Here is a 26012-nt window from a genome sequence, read left to right as displayed (position 1 = left end):
GCTGTGACACAAATGACATAGATGAAGGGTTTGTAGATTTGAAATCTTGTGTTTTCACTTTGGAGGGCGAGATGCCTGATTTTCGAAAAGGATGCGGTCCACGTTCCATTGCATCACAACTGATGAGCACGTATAATCGTTACATGTACTTTGCAGATGCCGAATCTGAATCTGAATCTGAAAGTGATAAAGATTCCACGTGGGATACCTGCTCATCAGTCAGCGTTCCGACACATTACTCACACGATTCCTCCACCGACTCCAACGATGTCGCGGAATGCTCAGAACAAAGCTTGATAACTCACGAATCATCTGATCATTCAGACTTCTCTTCTGATGAAGACGGTGACGAAACGTACCGTTGGTTTAAAGAATATTGTTCTAAAGACCTCCCAGGGGACTCCGAGTACGGCGTGAATCAGTCAACACTCAACTCCCTCAGACACTTTCGTGGTCCCTCTGGAGGACTCTACACTGACCGGAATGGTGACATCAACACCTATGGGTGCCTGGTCCTCCTATATATGGGATGCTGGCTGGTTCCATGGCTTTGTGGATTTGTACAGTCTTGCCTACAAGCGTTATGAGTTTTCCATGCATCGCTGTAAGTCAATACACAATGTGGTACATGTACATTATACGGACGTTGCATCGCTATGCGTCTATCCGTAATGTGGGACGCTATATTCGTTTCATCGCCATGCGTCAGTCCACAATGTGGTACATCATACGGACGTTGCATCGCTATGCGTCTATCCGTAATGATGTACGCGACGTTCGTTGCACCGCCATGCGTCAGTCCACAATGTGGGACGCTATATTCGTTGCATCGCCATGCGTCAGTCCACAATGTGGTACATCATACGGACGTTGCATCGCTATGCGTCTATCCGTAATGATGTACGCGACATTCGTTGCACCGCCATGCGTCAGTCCACAATGTGGTACGCTACATTCGTTGCATCGCTATGCGTCAGTGCACAATGTGGTACATCATACGGACGTTACATCTTTATGTGTCTATCCGAAATTTGGTACGCTACATTCGTTGCACCGCCATGCGTCAGTCCACAATGTGGTACGCTACATTCGTTGCATCGCTATGCGTCAGTTCACAATGTGGTACATCATACGGACGTTGCATCGCTATGCGCTACTCCACAACCTGGTACACCATACCTACGGTATTGTCAGTCCACGATGCATCACGATACGTCAATTTATGATACGATTCGCCACACGTATGAACCATCGGAATGTCAGTCCAGGAGACGGTATGCCATACAATTAGGTCCGCATCGTTATCAAAAATCGGTATGCATCACACACCATAGGACATGAACTATAAACCACTAAAAAAGCGCAACGACTATGTTGGACTATTTTTATATGTGCGTATAAAAGCAATTGATCAGTTGACACAGGAAAACAAGAGCAACAAATCGTCTTAAATGGCATGCAAGTTAATTATTTGTCGAGGGCACGGGTGGCCCAGTCGTCTAAGGCGCCGCGATTCGCTGTGTAGATTTGCGTCCCTTGGGCACGCCAGAAACCTATGATTGTGGGTTCGAATCCCGGTTCGCCCCGATTATGTTTCTAGGTTTGTCAGCACCATACCCGTGCTCGTGGGTTTCACCGAAGTGATAAACGTCTGAGACCTGCATCACTTCGAGCTTTCCTCCCACATAAAGCTGACACGCCGTGATATAACTGGAATACTGTTAAAATCGGCGTTAAACCCAACTCACTCACTCACTATTTATTTGTCCATACCAAGTCCCCACCAAAAGAAAGGGTCGCGGTTATTTGAAGGAAGTGTCAATACTGTTATAATTACATTGTTAGATTTTATTGTATATGTGTATGTGTATGTGTATGTGTATGTGTATGTGTGGTGCATGCCATACCAGCTGATATTCTGCGCTCTGTCCAAATGTACGTAATACTGTCCTGTATTTGCATAATGGTCCTGACACGTGAAGATTCCGGGGTAGAATAGGTCTTCAGCAACCCATGCTTGCCGTAAAGGGTGACTATGCTTGTCGTAAAAGGCGACTAACGGGATCGTGTGGTCAGGCTCGCTGACTTGGTTGATGCACGTCATCGATCCCAATTGCGTGGATCGATGCTCATGATATTAATCACTGGATTGTCTGCTCCAGACTCGATTATTTACAGACCGCCGTCATATAGCTGGAATATTGCTGAGTGCGGCGTTAAACAACAAACAAACCAACCATAATGTTCCTGTGGCCCCTTTACGTCAATAAACCATCGACATCAACTCGTCGCCATAATTTCAGACATTATCATTGACATTGACTGTTGTTACAAGGGGATATGCACTGTAAACAGAACAGCCCAACATTCGCACATGTTATGCCAACCTACAACTGTTAGAAAATGTCAAATGAAAAGTCTTAATCAGAAGCGTATCTTTTGTAGTTATAAAACGGAATATACAATGAGAATCTGTAAAATGCAGTGCAAGCGATACTGTTTGTATTGTACTCATCTAATTTCAAATACAAATAAGAAATTAAACAGAACGAGCTTAATATATCACAACAATACGTTGCAGTATGAAAATGCAAAAAATCCATGACAATGTCTGAAATTATGCTGACGATTTGGTATGGACAAAAAAATAAGATTTGCCATTTAAGACGAATTGTTGCGTTCGTATTTATATTTATTTAACGTTACTTTGATACGTTTTTGCAGCAAACGCGCTGTAGTGCTGAAATCTTTTCCATGTGTACGTAGACATTATTATTTAATGACGACCAGTTGAACCTACTGAAAATTAAGGTAGTGCTATTTTCGGAGCAGAACTCCAAAAGTGTTAACTATTTCTTGATGAAACTTGCTGTACAGATCAGTCTGGTGGTGAACTGGTGCCTTTTGATGATTTGGGTGTTGTATTTATTTATTTATGTTTTCATATCAGCAAGTTGAACTGTACTGAAAATGAGGGCAGTGAAATACTTAACAACATTATTTTTCTCCACGGAACTGAATGTATTCAATGGCAGTGAAACATAAGTGTAAAAGTAGCCAAACTCCGAATTGCACCAGACCGGGGGATATTGTTTTTTTATGGTTGGTGACTGTTCGAGTGTGCATTGTTGTGAATATGTTTACCGCTTCAAAAAGGTATTTTTGTCGAACTGAGTATTACCTAAAACGTGCATTATTGTTTATTTGACCACTACTTTAGCTTGTGTTTGTGTATCCTTGTTGGTTTTTGTGCGCACTTTTTTAAATATATAAATATATATCACTGCTTCATCATGCTTGACTGTATACTAATTCATTATCTGCACGGCAATTATTGTATATGAGCGATTTCTTCAACGTGAACTTGTAAATATGGTCACTTCTTGAACACGCATTATTGTATTGTCCATTACTTGCACGTGCATTATTGTACAGTTTAGGGCTGTTGGAAAAGGAATTATTATGTACCGGGCAGCTGTCTGAACGTGAATTATTGTAAATATGGTTACAGCTTGAACACGCATTATTGTATTGTCCATTACTTGCACGTGCCTTATTTTGGAAAGTGCATTATTATGTACCGGTCAGTTGTCTTAACGTGAATTATTGTAAATATGGTTACAGCTTGAACACGCATTATTGTATTGTCCATTACTTGCACGTGCATTATTTACGGTTTGGGGTTTTTGGAAAGTACATTAGTATGTACCGGGCAGCTGTCTGAACGTGAATTATTGTAAATATGGTTACAGCTTGAACACGCATTATTGTATTGTCCATTACTTGCACGTGCATTATTGTATTGTCCATTACTTGCACGTGCATTATTGTATTGTCCATTACTTGCACGTGCATTATTGTATTGTCCATTACTTGCACGTGCATTATTGTATTGTCAAATACTTGCACGTGCATTATTTACAGTTTTTGGGCTTTTGGAAAGTGCATTATTATGTACCGGGAAGCTGTCTGAACGTGAATTATTGTAAATATGGTTACAGCTTGAACACGCATTGTTGTATTGTCCATTACTTGCACGTGCATTATTGTATTGTCAAATACTTGCACGTGCATTATTTACAGTTTTTGGGCTTTTGGAAAGTGCATTATTATGTACCGGGCAGCTGTCTGAATGTGAATTATTGTAAATATGGTTACAGCTTGAACACGCATTATTGTATTGTCCATTACTTGCACGTGCATTATTGTATTGTTCATTACTTGCACGTGCATTATTTACGGTTTGGGTTTTTTGGAAAGTGCATTATTATGTACCGGGCAGCTGTCTGAACGTGAATTATTGTAAATATGGTTACAGCTTGAACACGTATTATTGTATTGTCCATTACTTGCACGTGCATTATTGTTTTGTCCATTACTTGCACGTGCATTATTGTATTGTCCATTACTTGCACGTGCATTATTGTATTGTCAAATACTTGCACGTGCATTATTTACAGTTTTTGGGCTTTTGGAAAGTGCATAATTATGTACCGGGCAGCTGTCTGAACGTGAATTATTGTAGATATGGTTACAGCTTGAACACGCATTATTGTATTGTCCATTACTTGCACGTGCATTATTGTATTGTCCATTACTTGCACGTGCATTATATACGGTTTGGGTTTTTTGGAAAGTGCATTATTATGTACCGGTCAGTTGTCTGAACGTGAATTATTGTAAATATGGTTACAGCTTGAACACGCATTATTGTTTTGTCCATTACTTGCACGTGCATTATTGTATTGTACATTACTTGCACGTGCATTATCGTACAGTTTGGGGCTGTTGGAAAGGGCATTATTAAATGCATAGGAAAGAAGCCCAGTGGTTAAAGCGTTCGCTCTTCACGGCGAAGACCCGGATTCGATTCCCGATATGGGTACAATGTGTGAAGCCCATTTCTGGTGTCCCCCGCGGTGTAATGGTAGTATTTTGCTAAGAGCGACGTAAAACCATACTCACTCACTAATAATAAACTGATTTTCCTGCTCACGGTTGCATTCACTCTTTAACAAACCAATCAAACTAAATGCTCTGAATTACGTCTTTAATCAGCGGTTCAATGCATCCAAGTTAGTTCTTTGAAAGGGGAAGCTGAGGAATGTTTGGGCAACTCCCCCTCCAAGAATATCGGATGGTCAGTGAAACACATGGGGAACGTGAGACCACAATGACGTGCTGTGCATTAGTAATTTCCTTACTATACTGAGTGTTTTAAATTAGGACATTTAGATTGTTTAATTGCGCTGAGATAAACCCTGTGGACTTTCTAAAGATACTTTGGTTCACAGTTTAAGTTCTGTTTTCTCTTCCCTGCCAGATAGTGAAGCCAGAAGTAGACCTTACCCTCACCCAGCTGAACAAAATCCTGAACTAATCCTTTGGTATATCAACAGGAACATAACCAATTACGAACAGCTTAGGCCTGTATTAAACAACAAAACCGAGCTAAATATTTCATCATCTTTTCAGATTCATTGTCATGCCATAAAAGTGTCTCCTTAAAATAATCCTATAATCCTATACATTTTAAAACTTTACAACGTTCTTTCTACTGTCCAGCAGATACGTCCTATCGCCTACCCTTCTAACCTGGCAGATATTGACACTGCCATCTGATACGTCCTTTCATCTTCCCTTTTAACCTGGCAGATACTGACACTGCCATCTGATACGTCCTTTCGTCTACCCTTCTAACCTGGCAAATATTGACACTGCCATCTGATACGTCCTTTCATCTTCCCTTCTAACCTTGAAGATATTGACACTGCCATCCGATACGTCCTGTCATCTTCCCTTCTAACCTGGCAGATATTGACACTGCCATCTGATACGTCCTTTCATCTCCCTTCTAACCTGGCAGATATTGGCACTGTCATCTGATACGTCCTTTCGTCTACCCTTCTAACCTGGCAAATATTAACACTGCCAGCAGATACGTCCTTTCATCTTCCCTTCTAACCTGGCAAATATTGACATTGCCAGCAGATACGTCCTTTCGTCTCCCTTCTAACCTGGCAGATATTGGCACTGCCATCTGATACGTCCTTTCATCTTCCCTTCTAACCTGGCAAATATTGACATTGCCAGCAGATACGTCCTTTCGTCTACCCTTCTAACCTGGCAAATATTGACATTGCCATCTGATACGTCCTTTCATCTCCCTTCTAACCTGGCAGATATTGGCACTGCCATCTGATACGTCCTTTCATCTTCCCTTCTAACCTGGCAAATATTGACATTGCCAGCAGATACGTTCTTTCGTCGTCCCTTCTAACCTGGCACATATTGACATTGCCATCTGATACGTCCTTTCATCTTCCCTTTTAACCTGGCATATATTGACACTGTCATCTGATACGTCCTTTCGTCTACCCTTCTAACCTAGCAGATATTGACACTGCCATCTGATACGTCCTTTCGACTCCCCTTCTAACCTGGCAAATATTGACACTGCCATCTGAAACGTCCTTTCGACTCCCCTTCTAACCTGGCAAATATTGACACTGCCATCTGATACGTCCTTTCGTCTACCCTTCTAACCTAGCAGATATTGACACTGCCATCTCATACGTCCTTTCGTCTACCCTTCTAACCTGGCAGATATTGACACTGCCATCTGAAACGTCCTTTCGACTCCCCTTCTAACCTGGCAAATATTGACACTGCCATCTGATACGTCCTTTCGTCTACCCTTCTAACCTGGCAGATATTGACACTGCCATCTGAAACGTCCTTTCACCTTCCCTTCTAACCTGGCAAATATTGACACTGCCATCTGATACGTCCTTTCATTAGCAATCTGTACCATTGGCAGTGCATTCTGATATAGTTCAACTGTATCATAATCAATCTTTATTTTGCTCAAGTTTTTCAGTTTTAAGGGAATATGTCCAACATAATGTCTTTCGACAGTGAACAAAGAACATGTTTAATCCAAAATTACGCAGTACATTACTTAGTATACATTAGAATCTGCTTCTTCATCCTATGTTCATGCCTTGATGAGCAATGCTCATTATCTGTAACAGTGAATATATTTAAATGTGATAGGTTCACACATATAATGGCAATAATAATTGACACCTTGTTCGGACTTAGCACAGAAGTTATTTTGTTGAACTTGTGAAAAACACAAACGATTTGGAAGGGGTATGACAGCCTTTGTGCCCCATTGGAAAAAGAACACTTTGAAACTACAGAAATCATAAAATAATTGTCATGAATGTCATCAAATATGTTCATATGTCATCTTGCTGTGTTCTTATAAATCCAAATATGCCAACATTATGAGGAAAAATGTCCAATTCACATCAACATGACCACATCTGTATCATTATTATTCATAACGATTTCTCACAACTTTGCTGATTTCTAAAAGGTTCCATGTGTAATAGACAAAAGAATTCCTCATCTGACTGTGTCCATTCGAAAACTTTTCAGAGCTTACCTTTCCGTAACGGTCGACAAACTCCTTTTCGGTAACTGCGTTATCATCTACATCATAAATACATCGACATGACACAATTAATCAGAAGCAGTCATCGTTTTTTAAAAATCGATTAACTTATTTCCTGAAGTTCAATTTGTGCGTGTAAAATAGAGTTCGTTTACAATATATTCCATTTAATGTTTATCGGTTTGTTGTGTTACTACTTCTGATGCCACTACTACCATTATAGCGATTAGCATGATTATCTACGGTAGAATGACCTGGTACCTGTATTTTGTTTCCGCTTTTGTAGTTCTTAATTACACACATAAGGGGCGGTCGGGTAGCCTACTGGTTAAAGCGTTCGATCGTCACGCTGAAGACCCGGGTTCGATTCCCGACATGGGTACAATGTGTGAAGCCCATTTCTGGTGTCCCCCGCCGTGATGTTGCTGGAATATTGCTAAAAGCGGCGTAAAACCATACTCACTCACTCACTCACTCTTAATTACATATACATTTTTGCAATATAGAAGGCAGAGACGATGATACATGTACTCACGGTTGACGTCGAATGTTTTGTAGATGTCTGAGATGTCTGCCCTAGTGATGACACCATTCTTATCTTCGTCAATATAATTGAATTCATTGCGGGCCATCATCGCGTTCATGCCGGTTGTCTGGATGAATTCGGCTTCGGTGATAAGGCCATCGCCTGGTTGACAACCACAAATATATAAACCCCGTGGGAATCCCTTGTTAGAATAGGTCCCCAGCATCCTGGGTCAGAGGCAACTTGGTGGATTCGGTGGTCAGCCTCGCTGACTTGGTTGATTGCCTGCCATTGTGTCAACGGCGTTGGTGTTCACAATATCAACCACTGAATTTTCTGGTCCAGACAGGCCACTATCATACAGCTGGATTATTGGCAAAGGCAAACAACCAAAAGCTATTCATGACTCGATAAATTGAAAAACACCGAATTTGTTTTTTGATAGCCTTTGCGAACACGAAGAGAAGAGGGAATACAGAGATGCGACCATGTTTGTTTGATGTTCAGCGATCCACTCAACCATATTCCAACTATATGAAGACGTGGGGCGTTGCTCATTACATCAACCAGTGGATTGTCTGGTCCTTGTCCCCGTCATATAGATGGAGGATTGCTGAATGCGGTGACAACAGACAAACTCACTTTATTGTCGTATGGGTGGTTTTTGTAGTAGAAAAGACTTCTTTTGTGATTGTGTCTGTGGTAGCAGATGATTCAACTGCTAGTGAAAGGCGTCAAGTGCTGTCGTTGCCAAACTTCCTCCTTACATTTTTTTTATATTCTTACTTCAATACCAATTACATGATAGTTGAAATAAAATAGAATTTCAAAGTTACAATCAAGAAAATATTTTAGCTGGGTGAAAAATAGTCAGCTTTACTATAGTCATCACTTCCTTGTAAAAACATAACGTTCAGTCAGTCGCGTGTTCAACTCCATGTCATCTTTCCGAGGCAAGAGAGTTAACTGACTTTAAAAGTCCAGTTTCCACCCTTGCCTAACTAGGCTGGAATTCCTGGGCTCGATCGTAGCGCCACCAGTGGCTATTACGAGTTATGTCCTTTCTATGCCTCTCCTATTGACCAATCAGATTCAACCTCTCGTCTCACTTGCATTTGCTTCAAACAAAACGGTGGCGCCCAGTCAAGACGATCTGATTGATAATCAAGATCTATATTGTGATAAAACGAGTCTTACATCGCGAAGTGCATCAAATCACGTGAGCACCTTGATTAAAAGCGTGAAAAGATTTAGTAAATATCTGTTGACAACGAGTTAGCGGTGCACATGTTTTGCAAATCCTGCAGTCGACCGAAATCTGCATGACACTTTACGAACCGGATTTCGATTTCGGTGCGCGATTTTGATTGACTATGCACAGACTCGTTAGTCCAGCCAAAATGTAACTCCATAATACCGGCCTAGTTCGGCAAGGGTGGATACTGTACTGGACTTTTATAGTCAGTCAACTCACTTGCCTCGAGGAGATGACTCCATGTATGACAGTGGCCTCCAAACATTAAAGATCGGATATGCCTTCTACGACCTGACGTGCATCGTATGTGATTGCCAAGTGCGGATTGGGGACTCATTTGTAAACATATTCCTGCCAGCTTCCAATACTATTCTGGATTCAAGCAAAGAGGCCGGCAACAGTGACAATATTCGTGAGTGCATATACATTAATGAAAGGGTCTACTACTTAAGGCTGCTACCGACTGCCTCCGTGGTCTAGTGGTAGAGCGTCCGACCGGTGAGCGGAAGGTCCGGAGCGGTCGATCCCCGGCCGCGTCATACAAAGAGACGTTAAAATATGGTACTTGTTGTTACCATGTCTTGCGCTCGGCATTAAGGGGCTAAAACAAGGACTTGTCGGCTCGGAGTCAGTAAACTGTGTCTGAGTGGGGTATTCATGTTAAACTGCGGCATTGTATCTCAATGAGCTAGCAATATAAATCGGCATCAATCCGGACTAGCACAAGCAGCCACACAAACACACACACGTACATGCACGTCGCTATATAAGTGCAATAATCTTGGACGCGACGTTAAACCCCATTTCACCTCAACTATTGCTGCTACCATTATTTGACCCACTGTATTGCCTTTTGTGATTGTAAACCCCAGACTGTGTTTAAATTGAATCAATTAAATATTTGTTGATCTTGTGTGAGTATTTACTGATTCCATAATTTTATTCTTTGCTAAGCGATTGCTTGGTTAACCTCTGTGTTCAATTCGAAAACACCCAGTAACAATATACATATCAGCTGTATGAAGTATACTTTACCGTGGAGATCATACTGATCGTAGTAATTCTCGAACTCTGCGAGAGTGACAGAGTTGTCACCGTTGGTGTCCAGGAGCTCAAAGGCTGCGTGGTGGCTCTGCATCATAAAGACGTGCATCAGGCTCGACCTGCAACATGAAACAGTTCTTCGTCAATCGCATTCGCGACCAACTCGTGTTATTCCGGGACAAGCCGAATAGCGACTCGTTCCCCTCTCATGGCCATTTTTGCGACCGGGTTCCGTCTCAGCGCAAACGGGCATACCTAAAACAATTGTCAACTCGTTGCGTAATGGTTCACTAACATTTCCCAATATATTATATATATTTCAGATGCAATTTAAAGCACATCGGGACATGCGGAATTATGCAGTATGATTGAACACATTTAACTGTGTCTTGGGTATATTTTTAGATGCAAGCCATATGTAAAATCAAAAAATATTTCTGAGGGATTCTTTGACGAAGAACTTGAAAACATACGCGCATTCTGATTGGTTTGTCGTATTTTCGCACATAACATTCATCGATAGGGGGACGAGTCTTCTTGCAGTTTACGGAAAGGGGCGAGTGGTGACGAATGCGTCAATCGGAGTCAAATCGTCTGAGGCGCCACAATTCTCTGTGCAGTGCTGCGTGCCTATGGCGTGCCAGAAATATTACTCTGGGTTCAAATACCAAATTCGTCCTGATTGGGTTTCAACATTTGTCAGCGCCATATGCGTGCTCGTGCGTTTCACAAAAGTGGTAGATGTTTGAAAGCTGGATCACATCGGGATTCGCTTCCACATCAACCTGATATGTGATGAAAGGCAAGAGCTCTATTGTAATCGTTCTAAATATTATTATTCCGCCGTTTTTGGTACCAGTCATAACTCAAGAACAAGTAACCAGAAGCTCTTTAACAAATTCACCAAGGTATCCAAGTCCTAAAGCAGTGCCCACAAATATCTCAAGGCTCTCGGTTCAAGGATTAAGGGCAGATAATTCAAACTTAATTAAAAAATCAATTTTAATAGTTCATACCTCAGAAACTAACACTCCGAGAGCTTAAAGAATTTTTGTGCGGCTGCGGAATCAGATGCCAAACAATTTCGTTTGGCCGCCATATTGGATTGGAGGTTGTGGCCATTTTTTCACCATTTTTCTCAGTCCTTGTCTCTAAAAATTTGCTTAGCTCAAACTATAAGCTCAAACGCTTCGAAACCTTCCATATTTGGTGGTCATGCATGGGTGCGACTGATAGTCAATGTCACGGCGAACCTAGAACAGTAAGTCTTTAGACTATAGACCTAATGACAACGAAGATAAACACTTTCTTCCCCTAGACTACTTAAAAGCTACATGACCCTTTGACCACACAAACAGATTCTCTATTTAAAATCAACTGCTTTAACCACCTGTATCTTAGAAACCAGTGGTCCGATTCGACCAGAAACTCTGTGTGCGTATAGAGATGATTGTTGATGTTCACCTCTTATTACAGCCTCATAGCTCCGAAGTGAGTGAGTGAGTTGGGTTCAACGCCGCTTTTAACAATATTCCAGTTATATAGCGGCCTGTCAGCTTAATGTGGGAGGAAAGTTCGAAGTGATGCAGGTCTCAAACGTTTACCACTCCGATGAAACCCACGAGCACGGGTATGGTGCTGACAAACCTAGAAACATAATCGGGGCGAACCGGGATTCGAACCCACAATCACAGGTTTCTGGCTCGCCCAAGGGACGCAGGTCTGCACAGCAAATCGCGGCGCCTTAGACGACTTGGCTTACCGTGCCTTTCATAGCTCCGAAGGCTCCAGAGAGAAAATATAATTCACTTAAAACAACGATCTCTTTTAACCTATTGTTCCTTACAGACTATCCAATAACTATATCAGGCTTGGCACTGTTAAGTACCTGCAGATGTCTGTCAATATTGAAATGCATTCACAAATCCAATGTATGATTCCCATATGTTCAACATACACCAGAGGCGGTCGGGTAGCCTAGAGGTTAAAGCGTTCGCTCGTCACGCCGAAGACCCGGGTTCGATTCCCCACATGGGTACAATGTGTGAAGCCCATTACTGGTGTCCCCCGCCTTTATATTGCTGGAATATTGCTAAAAGCGGCATAAAACCAAACTCACTCACGCAACATACACCAAGCTGTGATCTGACATGATCTGAAATGTCATGTTGTGGTGAGACAGAGATTGTAGACACTTCAGAAACTTACTTTTAAACTCGTATTTTCAACGGTTCTGTATAGAAAACATTGAAACCTGGTTTTATATCATAATATCAACATAGCATGTTGCACTCTTTTTTTTCTTGCATGCATGTTAAAAGTAAGGCTGACGGTTACATTTGGTTTCAGATATATTAACCGAAGGAAGCGTCTTATAAATATACGAATAGCCCCCATTTGTTGTCTTTCTGCAAGACCCATGAAGAGTGTTTGTCGGATGGACCCGGTGGTATAGGCTATATGGATTTTAAAAGCTAGTACGTGACCTTTGTTTATAGTTTTCAGGTGAAGTGGGTTTGTGTTTACCCGCTATGGAATAACGAGTTCAGTTGTGAGATACAGTGTTGTGCATACTGCTGGTGGACAACGCAAGCAGAAACGGACTATAGAAATCTATTTACGTTTAGGCTCCTATCGTCAGCGATTCTGAACATACATCATTGACACTTGGTAATATATATCAACATTTGTATTTTTGTTCTTGGATACATGTAAAAACTAAAGCGGCTTGTCGGTTATATTTGATTTTAAGTTAAATCTATACATTTCAAACGACTCTAGGCCGTCTCCAATTATTTTCCCGAGGCAAGGAAGTTAACTGACTGTAAAAGTCCAGTTTCCACTGTTGCCAAACTAGACTGGAATTTCAGGGCCAGATAGTAGCGCCACCAGCAGCTATTACGAGTTATTCCACTTCTCATATCATTTGCATTTGCTTCAAACGCCATGGCGGCGCCCTAGCGAAAATGATCGACAAACGAGATATACACTTTAATAAAACAGTGCATCAAATCACGTGAGTACCTTGATTAAAAACATTGAAAGATTTGTAAAGTATCTGCTGACCCTAAGTTGACGATACACATGCTTTGCAAATCCTGCAATCGACCGAAATCCACACGGCAGTTTACGAACCGGATGTCGATTTCGTTACGCGAGTTTGATTGGAGTATGCATAGCCTCGTTAGTCCAGCCAAGATATTACTCTATAATTCCAGCCTAGTTCGGCAAGGGTTGAAGCTGGACTTTTACAGTCAGTTACCTCCCTTGCCTCGGGTAGATGTCTCCGGGTGTGGTGTGATGCTGTGTCCCATTCCCTGGTGAACTGCATCATGCAATCTGCTCACGTCTTCATCAGCTGATGAACGTCAACAAATACAACTTCAATCCTTAAATCTATGCATAAAGATTCGGAAAGACACATTTCTCTCCACAAGACTGCATGACTGCATGTATTAGAGGGATGGATGACTTCAACTTTCCAATAGTCATCTTTCCCTTTACGCCCAGCAACATGCCAGCAGCTGAGCGTTGTGTCTACACTTGACAAAGGTAAGGGACCCTTGAAGATTCCGGGGTAGAATAGGTCTTCAGCAACCCATGCTTGCCGTAAAAGGTGACTATGCTTGTCGTAAAAGGCGACTAACGGGATCGGGTGGTCAGGCTCGCTGACTTGGTTGATGCATGTCATCGATCCAAATTGCGTGGATCGATGCTCATGATATTAATCACTGGATTGTCTGGTCCAGACTCGATTATTTACAGACCGCCGTCATATAGGTGGAATATTGCTGAGTGCGGCGTTAAACAACAAACCAACAAACAACAAACCAACAAAGGTAAGGTACAATCAGGCATGTTCTTGCTTCGAAAATTTCAAAGAGCATCATGCGTTGTTTGATCAAGGTTACCACATTGAAGACCTCAGTGATGCTTTTAACTGCGTTAATGCGTTAAACAGCAAACAAACTCGCGTATCTGTATTCATCTACTCTTCGTGTTTGTAAGGAATATTTATTATTTATTTTTTTCGATTTGAATGTTGTTAATTTTCGGTTTATCGACCTGCTATATTGGTTCGTTTGTAGTCGACAATATTCCAGCTATATGTAAGCGGCCTATAAAAATCGACAATCCTGTGATTGATATTAGGAGCAACGATTCACGGCGTCTGGATACGTTGACTTGCAATCAACAAAGTCACCGAGTCTGACCACTCGATCCATTACGTCGCCTCTTGCGACCAACATGAGTTGGTAGGAACCAATTCTAACCTGGAATACTCTGGGTCTCCAATTAAGTAACGACTTGCAAGGGGGTGCTGGGGAAACATTCTACCCCCGGGCCCAGAGGGGCTATTCAACTGAAAGGTATCTGAAGATACAATACTCAACCCATGAATACTGTGGGACATCTGCGTTTGGGCGTCAGCCAACACCGAGGTTAAAACCAGGACGAGAAACACACGCATCTTTCTTGACCTGTAAACACAAGAGATTCCCAGTGATTGACCTGTAGGTTCTTCATTCAAGTGTAGTGTAGGCACAAATGTACAAGCAGAAAATGTACAGTGGAAGTTCGAGGATCACATTTATGTATTTAACAGTGATTGTCTAAGATACATGGCTTTAACAATAAACAAAGATAGACTTTGTACAGTTGCTCGAAGGACAGATGATATTAAATGTTGAACGTTTGCCTTGTTGGAAATTCATTATATTTTCTTTGCTATAAATTCTGCCCTCAGAATCTGGTAACATTTGCATATTAGAATAAAATGGTACACATCTTCAACATAGTTGTATCTACATTACTCGTTAGATTCTTTATTCTCATGAAACCATGAACGGTGGTATCAGAACAGATTTTACACGTAGTGCACACAGATCCTTATGGCAAGTAGAAGTTAATTCTTTTGGATGTGATGTACAATTACAATAAATAGGCACATATTCTTGACTTCACATGGGTCGCGGATGGCCCAGTCGTCTAAGGCGCCGCGGATCGCTGTTTAGATTTGCGTCCCTTGGGCACGCCAGAAACCTATGATTGTGGGTTCGAATCCCGGTACACCCCGATTATAGATCTAGGTTTGTCAGCACCATATCCGTGCTCGTGGGTTTCACCGAAGTGGTAAACGTCTGAGACCTGCATCATTTCGGGCTTTACTCCCACATTAAGCTGACACGCCGCGATGTGACTGGAATATTGTTAAAAGCGGCGTTAAACCCAACTCACTCACTCACTCTTGACTTCACAATGTTCCTGGAGACATGCCCTCATAGGGGTTAGGCCACATATACAAACGCGAAGGTATGTACACAGATTTCAACTGATTAAAAGCTGATTTTGGAGAGGTTGTGAAACTCGTCACAAACAGAATGTATGGTATGCAAATCCCTGTTCGCTTAATGTGACTTCGAAAAGAGTCTGTCTTGTTTTGATACAATGATGTAAGGGAACTACCGCTACTTCATTGTATTGATGTGGATACAAACCAATATCCTTATTGGATAAAAGTAATATCCTTATTATTTCTGCATATGTAATTCTGCATATGTCGACATTGCACTCGCTTGTGTAAACATGCTGCATCTATCCCTTGACCTACATTCTTACTGTTATTTCAGGTGTGATCTGAGTTTGATGGATTGACTGTTATGATATTAAACACAATGACTTGTCTGGTAATATGCTCGGTGATGTATTCAGCTTTGAATAATGATCACGTTAATGCCATGAAACTAAAGTGCTAGCATTGTGTAAAAAAGAAACATGAATATTGTAAATGGCAGTATAAGACGAGATGAACTGATTGGGCTTGCAACCTGCACGTGGGAGGATTGAGGTCCATTTCACCTTGACAGTCGCGTTAAAACATATTGCACGTATACTGGCATGCACCTGGGCGTGGCTGCTCGTACAAGTCCGGACTTATGCCAGTGTTATAGTGCCATTCCATGTAAGGTACCATGTCGCAGTTTGATGCGGATACTCCACTCAGACACAGTATACTGACTCCGAGCCGACCAGTCCTTGTTTCAGCCTTCATGAGTGAGTGAGTTGGGTTTAACGCCGCTTTTAACATTATTACAGTTATATCGCGGCGTGTCAGCTTAATGTGGGAGGAAAACCCGAAGTGACGCAGGTCTCAGACGTTTACCACTTCGTGAAACCCACAAGCACGGATATGTTGCTGACAATCGCGGCGCCTTAGACGACTGGGCCACCCGTGCCCCCCGCATTAAGATGAAACCGGGCAGACTTTCTGTACACAACACGGCAGAGTGAAGTGAATTAGGAGATAAACCTACTGTGTTTTCAATGTAGACCTAGGTTACCTGTAGGTTTAACCGCGCTAAACTGATTTGGAACCAAAAGCGCACCATGAGGTTTCAAATGTTGAATTTAGCGCGGTGAAAAACGTACTATTCTAAATTTATTACCTTCCGTGGTGATGCAGCCGTTAAATCGGCTGTTTCAATTAGAGGGGGTTTATTGTGATTTGACACCTCTGATCGACAAATCAAAATCGAGTATTTTCCAAATTCATGATAGAATTATGCTTTCCAGTATTATCAGAAACATATAATGCTTTTTCAAATAATTAAATATCAAATGGTCAGTTTCTAATTCAAAGAATATTAAAATCTGTACTTACCAGTCACACAGAAAGACAGGTTTGTGTAAGGTCGCTACTAGAGCGAGAGCTAAATATATCACAGGCAGCGTTCCTGATCTTTGTGATAAGAGTTGCTTAACGCCGCAGTGACCAAAAAAATGTTTCGTATGAATCGTGACAGACAAGCTGGTATTTGGAAGTTGAGACCAATTACCACTTCTACAGAAACCAAACCCACGGGAACAATGGCCACTTCCATTCTTGACGATTGTCTTTGATTGTGTGTTTTGCGAGTGCTCCTGGACCATCTGAAAATAGAAATAGGTAGACATGTAAATCACTGAATGTCAGTGATAGGGTATTCTTTAATTATTTGGATAATATTAAAGATGAATCCGACGAAATGCTCCATTGGACGATTATCTCCGACAACAGTTAATTTCGTTTGTTATTGCCAGCTGTCCCAGCGTTTTATCTTAAACCGCAGTGACAATACTTTGTCTTTTAACAGACGGAAAGGTGTTAATGTGTTTACATGTCTATAGCTTATACTTATAATATAATATAATATAATATAATATAATATAATATAATATAATATAATATAATAAATATAATATAATATAATATAATATAATATAATATAATATAATATAATATAATATAATATAATATAATATAATAAATATAATATAATATAATATAATATAATATAATATAATAAATATAATATAATATAATATAATATAATATAATATAATATAATATAATATATTATATTATAATATAATATAATATAATATAATATAATATAATATAATATAATGCAATATATTATATTATATTATATTAATATAATATAATGCAATATAATATAATATAATATAATATAATATAATATAATATAATGCAATAGAATAGAATATAATGTAATGTAATGTAATGTAATGTAATGTAATGTAATGTAATGTAATGTAATGCAATGCAATGCAATGCGATGCGATGCAATGCAATGCAATGCAATGCAATGCAATATAATATAATATAATGTAATGCAATATATTATAATATAATATCATATAATATAATATATTATAATATAATATAATATAATATAATATAATATAATATAATATAATATAATATAATATAATATAATATAATATAATATAATGCAATATATTATATTGTATTATATTAATATAATATAATGCAATATATTATATTATATTATATTAATATAATATAATGCAATATAATATAATATAATATAATATAATATAATATAATATAATATAATATAATATAATATAATATAATATAATATAATATAATATAATATAATATAATATAATATAATGCAATATAATATGTATGGATGCTGCTGACTACTGTAAGATTAAACTTGAAAGTTAACTATTAACTGTGTGATCTGTGCCTGATTGTGAGCTGTGGAAGATGTTATGTCAAATCATGTCGAGATTGCAATTTGAATTGTATTTTGTGTACAAGTTTATATACTATGGGTACTGATTGTTACATTTATTAATGTGTGTGACCAATTTAACAAATGTGCTTCATATGTGGAAGTACAAAGGTCAACCTAAAAATGGATGTGGATATGTTATATCATTCAATTTCAGAGCAATACAGCACACACAGTGGGCTGAGTTCAAAAACCAGAATCGAAAATATATTTGTATTATATCAAGAGTTATGGCCCCTGTTTGAGCTATTGCCATTGGTGCACGGTAACGCAAGTGGGGACAACATTTCCTGGAAAACACGATGGATGACACCTACTAATAAATCAGTAGGTTATGAATATGTTATCAAGTTTAATAATAGTTATGACCCTTGTTTATTTCTTGTTCTGTATTTGCACAAATAAGAGTAAGGTTCGTTTCAAGAACAAACCTTATAAACGTTTAACATATCTTAACGAAACTTTGCATGTATTTCAGGCAAGGGCTGAACTGGTGCATGTCGATAGTCTGTGAATTTGAAAAAAATATCTTTGCAACAACTTCAAAAGCGCGTACAATTTGTTTTTAGTGCCAAACATTTCATTGTTTTCCTTGATAATAATCTGTTAAAGGACTGATGTTTGTCGTTTTCACAGAAATCTAAGATTAGGTAATTATAGCTGTAAGCTTGCAAGGATGGCGGGGCAATGGGTGACTCTGTCTTCTTCGTTTTGTTACTTTGTTCAGGTATGTGGCATGATTAGCAGTGTACTGGACATTTTTAAGATCATGAACGATTAATTTCATATTTTTTGTAATGAGTACTTTGAAGGGTTATACTTGTTTGCATATATAAATTAAATATTTATTTCTGACACTCTTAGTGGATACGGGGGCACGGGTGGCCCAGTCGTCTAAGGCGACGCGATTCGCTGTGCAGAGTTGCGTCCCTTGGGCACGCCAGAAACCTATGATTGTGGGGTCCAGTCCCGGTTCGCCCCAATTATATTCCTAGGTTTGTGAGCACCATACCCGTGCTCGTGGGTTTCACCGAAGGGGTAAACGTCCGAGACCTGCATCACTGGGGGCTTTCCTCCCACATTAAGCTGACACGCCGCTATATAACTGGAATACTGTTTAAAGCGGCGTTAAACCCAACTCACTCACTCACTCACTCTTAGTGGATATGTTACATAATGGTTACATGTCCTTTCTCACGAATACGTTACAATGATTAAAAACTCAAACGATAAGCTTCTGAAGACCAATCCCTCATATGTCTGAGGGCATGACACGAGAGACTGATAAAGTTTACTGCTGACGAGATTACGACGCAACTCAAAACCTATGTATGCTTTTCAGACAGGTTTAGATTTTTACTGACACTGTAGTTGATCTTGGATAAAGATTACCGACCTTTGTGCCTTGTGTTATGTAGGTCAACATTCGATGAAACAGGGTCGAGGTTGAAGCATACATTCTGGTGGTTACAGACAGACGGACACACACAGACACACATACAGACAGACACAGACACACATACAGACAGACAATTTAATCTGTAAAAGACCACTTGCCCATAATACATTAAGTGAGTGAGTGAGTTGTGTTTAACGCCGCTTTTAACAGTATTCCAGTTATATAGCGGCGTGTCAGCTTAATGTGGGAGGAAAGCCCGAAGTGATGCAGGTCTCAGACGTTTACCACTTCGGTGAAACCCATGAGCACGGGTATGGTGCTGACAAACCTAGAAACATAATCGGGGCGAACCGGGATTCGAACCCACAATCATAGGTTTCTGGCGTGCCCAAGGGACGCAACTCTGCACAGTGAATAGCTGCGCTTTAGACGACTAGGCCACCCGTGCCCCCCATAATATATTTAACAACAAACATTCCTGTGACACCAATATTTTAGTGTATTTTTCAAACAAGGAAAGTTTGGTTTTCAATATTGTAGTTCATGTATGGAATCAAGTCACAAAAAACGCAACTGCTACAGAAAAGCATGCATTCCATGCAAAAGTTGACTTTTATGCGAGCCCCATGCATTTCACAACCCAAGAATGGGTATAAAAACATGTGCGTTAACGGGATTCCATATGCGTCGTTTAGCATCGTGCTGACAACCACTCAGAAAAACAACAAAATTACGCAATTATTCAACATTACGAAACGTCACGCCTGTCCGAAAATGAGCGTCTACGAGCTATTGGTATGCTTGAAGCAGGATCGCGTCAACGTGATGTTGCAAGACAATTTAACGTCCACAGAAACACAATTTGGTGTTTATGGCAACGTTGGCAACAGACGAATACTGTCAGAGACCATCCTTGGAGTGGCAGGCCACCCGTAGCCAATAATCGACAAGACAACTGGATTCGAACAACACACCTGCGAAATCGATTCCAGCCAGCAACAGTGACTGCAAGAAGCATCCCTGGCCTTCGACGAATTTTTTTACAAACCGCACATCGTCGCCTTAGATGTGCAGGGATTGTCGCCAGAAGACCCGCCAGACGTCCCATTTTGACAAGAAACCACCGTCAAGTATTTCTACAGTGGTGCAGACAGCGTCCACGCTGGGCGGCCATGCAGTGGGGACAAGTTCTATTCACTGTCTCGTTTTCACCTCAGCCACAGCGATGGACGGTTTCGAGTGTACCGACGTGGAGGTGAACAAAACATCAATCAGTGTGTCATGGAAGAAGATCCGTTCGGGGGCGGCAGCCTTATGGTATGGGATGGGATTACATCAACACAGAGGACCCGTTTGATAGTGGTAGAGGGAAATCTCAATGGATAGCGCTACCGCGACGAGATCATCAGCCACATTGTTCTACCGTTTTTGCGTCGTCATGGCTCAGGCATTACCTTTCAACATGACAACGCCCGGCCTCATATTGCTCGACTTGTTCAGGATTCTCTTCAACAAAACAACGTGAATGTCATCCCCTGACCGGCTCGCTCCCCTGATCTCTCACCAATCGAGCACATTTGGGATGAGATGGATCGGCGCCTTCGACGTCAACCATGTGTTCCACAGACACTTCGAAACATGCTCCATCAGATATGGAGAGATCTCCCACAGGACTTTGTGCGACGCCTGGTCCATTCCATGAGACGAGGATGTGTTGCTTGCATCGCAATCAGAGGTGGACACACACGCCATTGATTTGTTAATTGACATTTTGGCATGTTCATGTTTGGGGTTTTTAAATCACGCACTTTCTGAAGTCAGTATTGCAAATTAAACCATTTGAACACTTACAGGAGTCTGTTGCAAACCGAAATTGTTTCAGATTTGGTAAAAAACATAACTTTGCATTAATCTTATTCAATGTCACAGGAACTTTTGTTGTTCAGTAAACATTAAAATAGACTGATAAATCACGTATGCTGGAGTAAAATTTATATAACATATTCATTCATGAAACAATGGGTATTTAGGTGTTTCTTAATTTGTGTTTCTTATTTTATTATAATTTGTTGGACTTGTTTAAAGGATAAGTGTATCACCCGTTTGCATGAGCTGTGGGAATTTCATCAGAGATGGAGATTCAGTGTAATATCGAAAGAGGTATTTCTTCTTATTGTGGCATATTATTCACATGTAAAAATAACATGGAATCCAATATATTTACACTGGTTTTTGGAAACAGAAAGCGCACTATCGTTCATTATGTAATGTAACTGTCTTCCAAGCTCCACAGGGCGGTCGGGTAGCCTAGTGGTTAAAGCGTTCGCTCGTCACGCCGAAGACCCGGGTTCGATTCCCGACATGGGTACAATGTGTGAAGCCCATTTCTGGTGTGCCCCGCCGTGATATTGCTGGAATATTGCTAAAAGCGGCGTAAAACCATACTCACTCACTCACTCCAAGCTCCATATTTAAACTGAAATTATTACAATCTCTCAAAAAAGAAACGTAACCCCAGAGTGAAAATGTTAGAAAGCCCCAAGAAGAAAAATGTTGATTGTAAATACAGTTTTTCTGATATGCACGTATACCATGTACACTGTTTATTAACGTAAGCACCCAAACACACCAATTTTCGTGCACAAGGACATTTTATTGTTATTTTTATCATAGTGAGCAAAATTTTCACGTGGCCCATGCCAAAAGCCTCATGCACGTGCAATTCATGGAAAGAGCAGTAGAAGTATGGGTTTATAAAAGCACGTGTTGATTAGCAATTCACTCTATCGTTTTCACCGAAAGACAAGGTCGAATATGCCACGGTTGAGTGCTGCAGATCGAAATATCGCCATTGGTCGTATTGAGGCCGGGCAAAGCTTTGGAAACGTTGCCCGGCACCTCAATTTTCATAAAACAACGATTTCCCGACTTTGGAGCCGATATACCCAGTTTTATGCAACTGAAGATCGCCCCAGAAGTGGTAGGCCAAGGGTTACCACACCACCTCAGGATCGATTCTTCCGGGTCACCCACCTACGTAATCGGCTAGCCACACCTACCGTCACTGCAACATAGGTGCCAGGTTTGAGAAGAGTGTCCGCACAAACAATTACGAATCGTCTACGAGAGGCCGGTCTACGTGCAAGAAGACCACTTATTGGACCTGTTTTACGCCACGAACATCGACACCAACGACTCAGGTGGTGCACCAACGTTCGGATATGGACCCTCAGAAACTGGGGGCGCGTCTGGTTTAGTGACGAATCACGTTTTCTCTTTCAACGCCGTGACGGAAGACAGCGTGTCTATAGAAGAGGAAACTAACGTTTTGCCCCGAAATGTGTTCGGCAGGTCGACAGATTTGGTGGAGGGAGCGTCATGGTGTGGGGAGCCATGTGTTACAACCAAAGATCAGACTTGGTGACCATTTGTGGCAATTTGACAGTCCAGCGCTATATCAATGACGTTTTACAGCCTCATCTTCTACCGATTATCGACCAACAGAGGGAGCTCTATCAACACGACAACGCCCGGACGCACACTGTTCATGCAACAGTGAATTTCTCCAGAATTCTAACGTCAACGTGTTACCATGGCCCTCACGATCACCAGACATCAACCCAATCGAACATCTTTGGGATTATCTGTACCGACTAGTACTTGCACGTACACCGCCGCCGCAGACGTTGGATGCACTAGCCGTTGCACTGCAGGAGGAGTGGAGAGCAATCCCTCAGGAAAGAATCCGGCGTCTAATCCGTTCTGTTCCTAGGAGGTGTAATGCTGTGATCGCAGCTCGTGGCGCACATACGAGGTACTGAGAAAGACGCCCCCTTGCGTCAAGTCAATCTTAGTAAGAGAACTGTCGAAGTCTGGACTTAAACTTGCATAACTGTACTGCCACCATGCCAAATTTCATATTGTTGTCTTCAATAATAAATGTGTTATAATAACTTGAATATTGAGATAAACATCTTGAAAATATAGGGGTTGCGTTTCTTTTTTGAGAGAGTGTACATCTAAACTTTGACAGGTATCCATTCATCTTTTGATAGTACTTGATATATCTGATTGATATGTTTTCTTGAGCTGAAAGACGACTGAATGTGTTGCTCACGACAACTCTGGTTACTATAGTTACCAGTCCTCATACATTTCTCAAAGAAGGAATTAGTAGTGATACTCTGTGAATCACTCTACATTGAAAATTACAAGTTTAAGTATCGATAATGATCTATAATTTATTTCAAAGCATTTCGACAAGACTCATTTGATATAGGGGTGCCTAACTTATCTCCCACTTAAGGCATAAACAATTAAGACTTGTCCTAATTTGTTTACAAAATAGCTTGCATCAGGAAGTTTGTTGTTTTTCTCTTTAAATTTTCACATACTTGTGTCATTGGAGTATCGATGTCCAAATGCCAGGTATAATGTATTGTATATGAAGTACAATAGGAATGTGCAGTTTAAGCCATGCTCTTAACGAAAACAAAATCGCTGTTTGAGTTTGCCACATACCACTTGAAGTCAAAAGTCTCTTCACCATTTGACTTTCATATACTTACAAGAGAGACTACATCTACCAGTATTAAACATCCAATTCCATATCCACTTTGTTGCATAAGCGTTTGCAGTTGTAAAATGATCTCTCTTATATGTCTGTACATCACCTTACTGCTCTCAGCAGTCCACAGTTCTCCAAACATCCCGTGCCAAGACTGTCCGACAATAAGCCGTATGGTTACTGTTAACTGGAGAGCCAGGGGGAGGTCCTCTGTCCAGTTGTATTGTGCCTTGCATGTTGAGAATGGGTAGCCTTCACTGTTTCATGAATTGTTTGATAATGATATGTTTGCTTGTTAAGAAGTTAATATGTTCATAGGCGTCTACATTGTCAGTTTAGGATCAGTAACTTCTTCATTGAATGTATAGTGTAGAGGACTACATGTACTTCCGTTAAAGGATTAGTAATATAATTTTAATTATGATATTACTGTCATTTTCATAAATTCAGATCGTAAAGTTTGATAATTATTTCATATTGAACATAGAGAGAGGTGTGGGGTTTATGGATATTATTTCTAACATGGGCACAGTTCTTATTTTTTATAGGATATTACAACATGCACAAATTTAAATTTAGTTTGTATTATAACATTTGTATTATTTTGAAATTGTTACAGTCCCTGTGCTTATAAGTATTACTAAGATTTCAATTGTTTTTCAATGCATCTTAGAATAGTGTGTCGTCTGCTGGTCCAACTAGAGCCATCTGAGAAAAGTTAATCACCCGCTGTCAATCACCAACTGGCCTGAACCGGGCAGTGGAATGCGATACTGCACAGTTCGAAGCCGAAATCGATGCTGAAAATTCAAGAAATATAAACTTGGACTTTTCGAACCAAGTTTCAAGCACGCCTAAGGGACGCAACTCTTCACAACACATTGGGGCGCCATGAGATGGCTTCACACGAGAAACCTTGTGTGCGACCATTATGAAGTTTCACAAACTGTTGGCTAGAAATGGAATCGGACTCTATTTTCATTAATACTTTGGCCGCCATTTTAGTGATGTCAAACTCGATTTTGACTGTAAATGGTTCTCAAGCATATGTTGATATAAGGATAACGCTATTTTTCAGGGCATTATCATTTGCAGAAGCCCGAGGTTTTCCATTAACCGCCCGACGAAGGAGGGCAGTTGAAAAGACCGAGGGCTTCTGCATATGATAATGCCCTGAAAAATAGCGTTATCGTTATTATAGCTAAAATGGATGGAATTTGTTATCAAATAAAAAGAAACAACAACATCGGTTTTTAAAATTTTTGCAATCAACACGAATGTCACTGACCCCATTTTACAAACATGGAAACGTCATAGAACAAACCAGATGACGTCACTATAATACGTGACGTCACTTTCTCTACCTTATGACGTCACCTCACAACGGGCTTGATAATGGCCCGTCGTCAAGCATTATGAGGGCATTATCAAGTTACAGTGGCCCGCTCGTTTCTGATAACGTGCGGGCGGTTTAATGATAATTCTATCCATTTTAGCTATAAGAGCTTACAACCCATCAGATACTGCGTCCATACCACGTGATGTTTACTAATGTCTGCTTATTTATGTGACGTCATTAGAGAGAGAAGTAAAGAAGAACTAAGTACAAACAATACATATTTGTCGTGTGAAAACATTTTAGCGTTTGCCA

At 40.5% G+C, this 26012-nt stretch overlaps 1 protein-coding gene across 1 annotated transcript; it reads right to left on the bottom strand.

The window, feature by feature from the left end:
• Window positions 1-6909: 6909 nt before the first annotated feature.
• Window positions 6910-17081, bottom strand: LOC124144785. Its single transcript, XM_046514342.2, has 6 exons — window positions 16949-17081; window positions 14682-14768; window positions 10279-10406; window positions 7998-8150; window positions 7454-7500; window positions 6910-7025 (listed from the first exon to the last, which is right to left on the bottom strand). The coding sequence occupies exons 2-6, from the start codon at window positions 14756-14758 to the stop codon at window positions 6987-6989; spliced, it is 444 nt and encodes a 147-aa protein (XP_046370298.2). The 5' UTR covers window positions 14759-14768; window positions 16949-17081; the 3' UTR covers window positions 6910-6986.
• Window positions 17082-26012: the final 8931 nt, after the last annotated feature.

This window comes from Haliotis rufescens, unplaced genomic scaffold (genome assembly GCF_023055435.1).
Source record: "Haliotis rufescens isolate VD_foot unplaced genomic scaffold, xgHalRufe1.0.p SCAF_8, whole genome shotgun sequence".
Lineage (NCBI taxonomy): Eukaryota > Metazoa > Mollusca > Gastropoda > Lepetellida > Haliotidae > Haliotis > Haliotis rufescens.
This window is presented reverse-complemented; position numbering and strand designations above follow the sequence as displayed.

Excerpts from the sequence above, each read along its gene's own strand:
- LOC124144785 (XM_046514342.2), bottom strand. The coding sequence starts at position 14,758 with ATGCGTGTGTTTCTCGTCCTGGTTTTAACCTCGGTGTTGGCTGACGCC. Across the intron at positions 10,407-14,681 it reads ATGTCCCACAGTATTCATGG|GTCGAGCCTGATGCACGTCT; the intron begins GTTGAGTATTGT and ends TTCATGTTGCAG. Across the intron at positions 7,026-7,453 it reads TTGTCGACCGTTACGGAAAG|ATAATGAGCATTGCTCATCA; the intron begins GTAAGCTCTGAA and ends TCACTGTTACAG.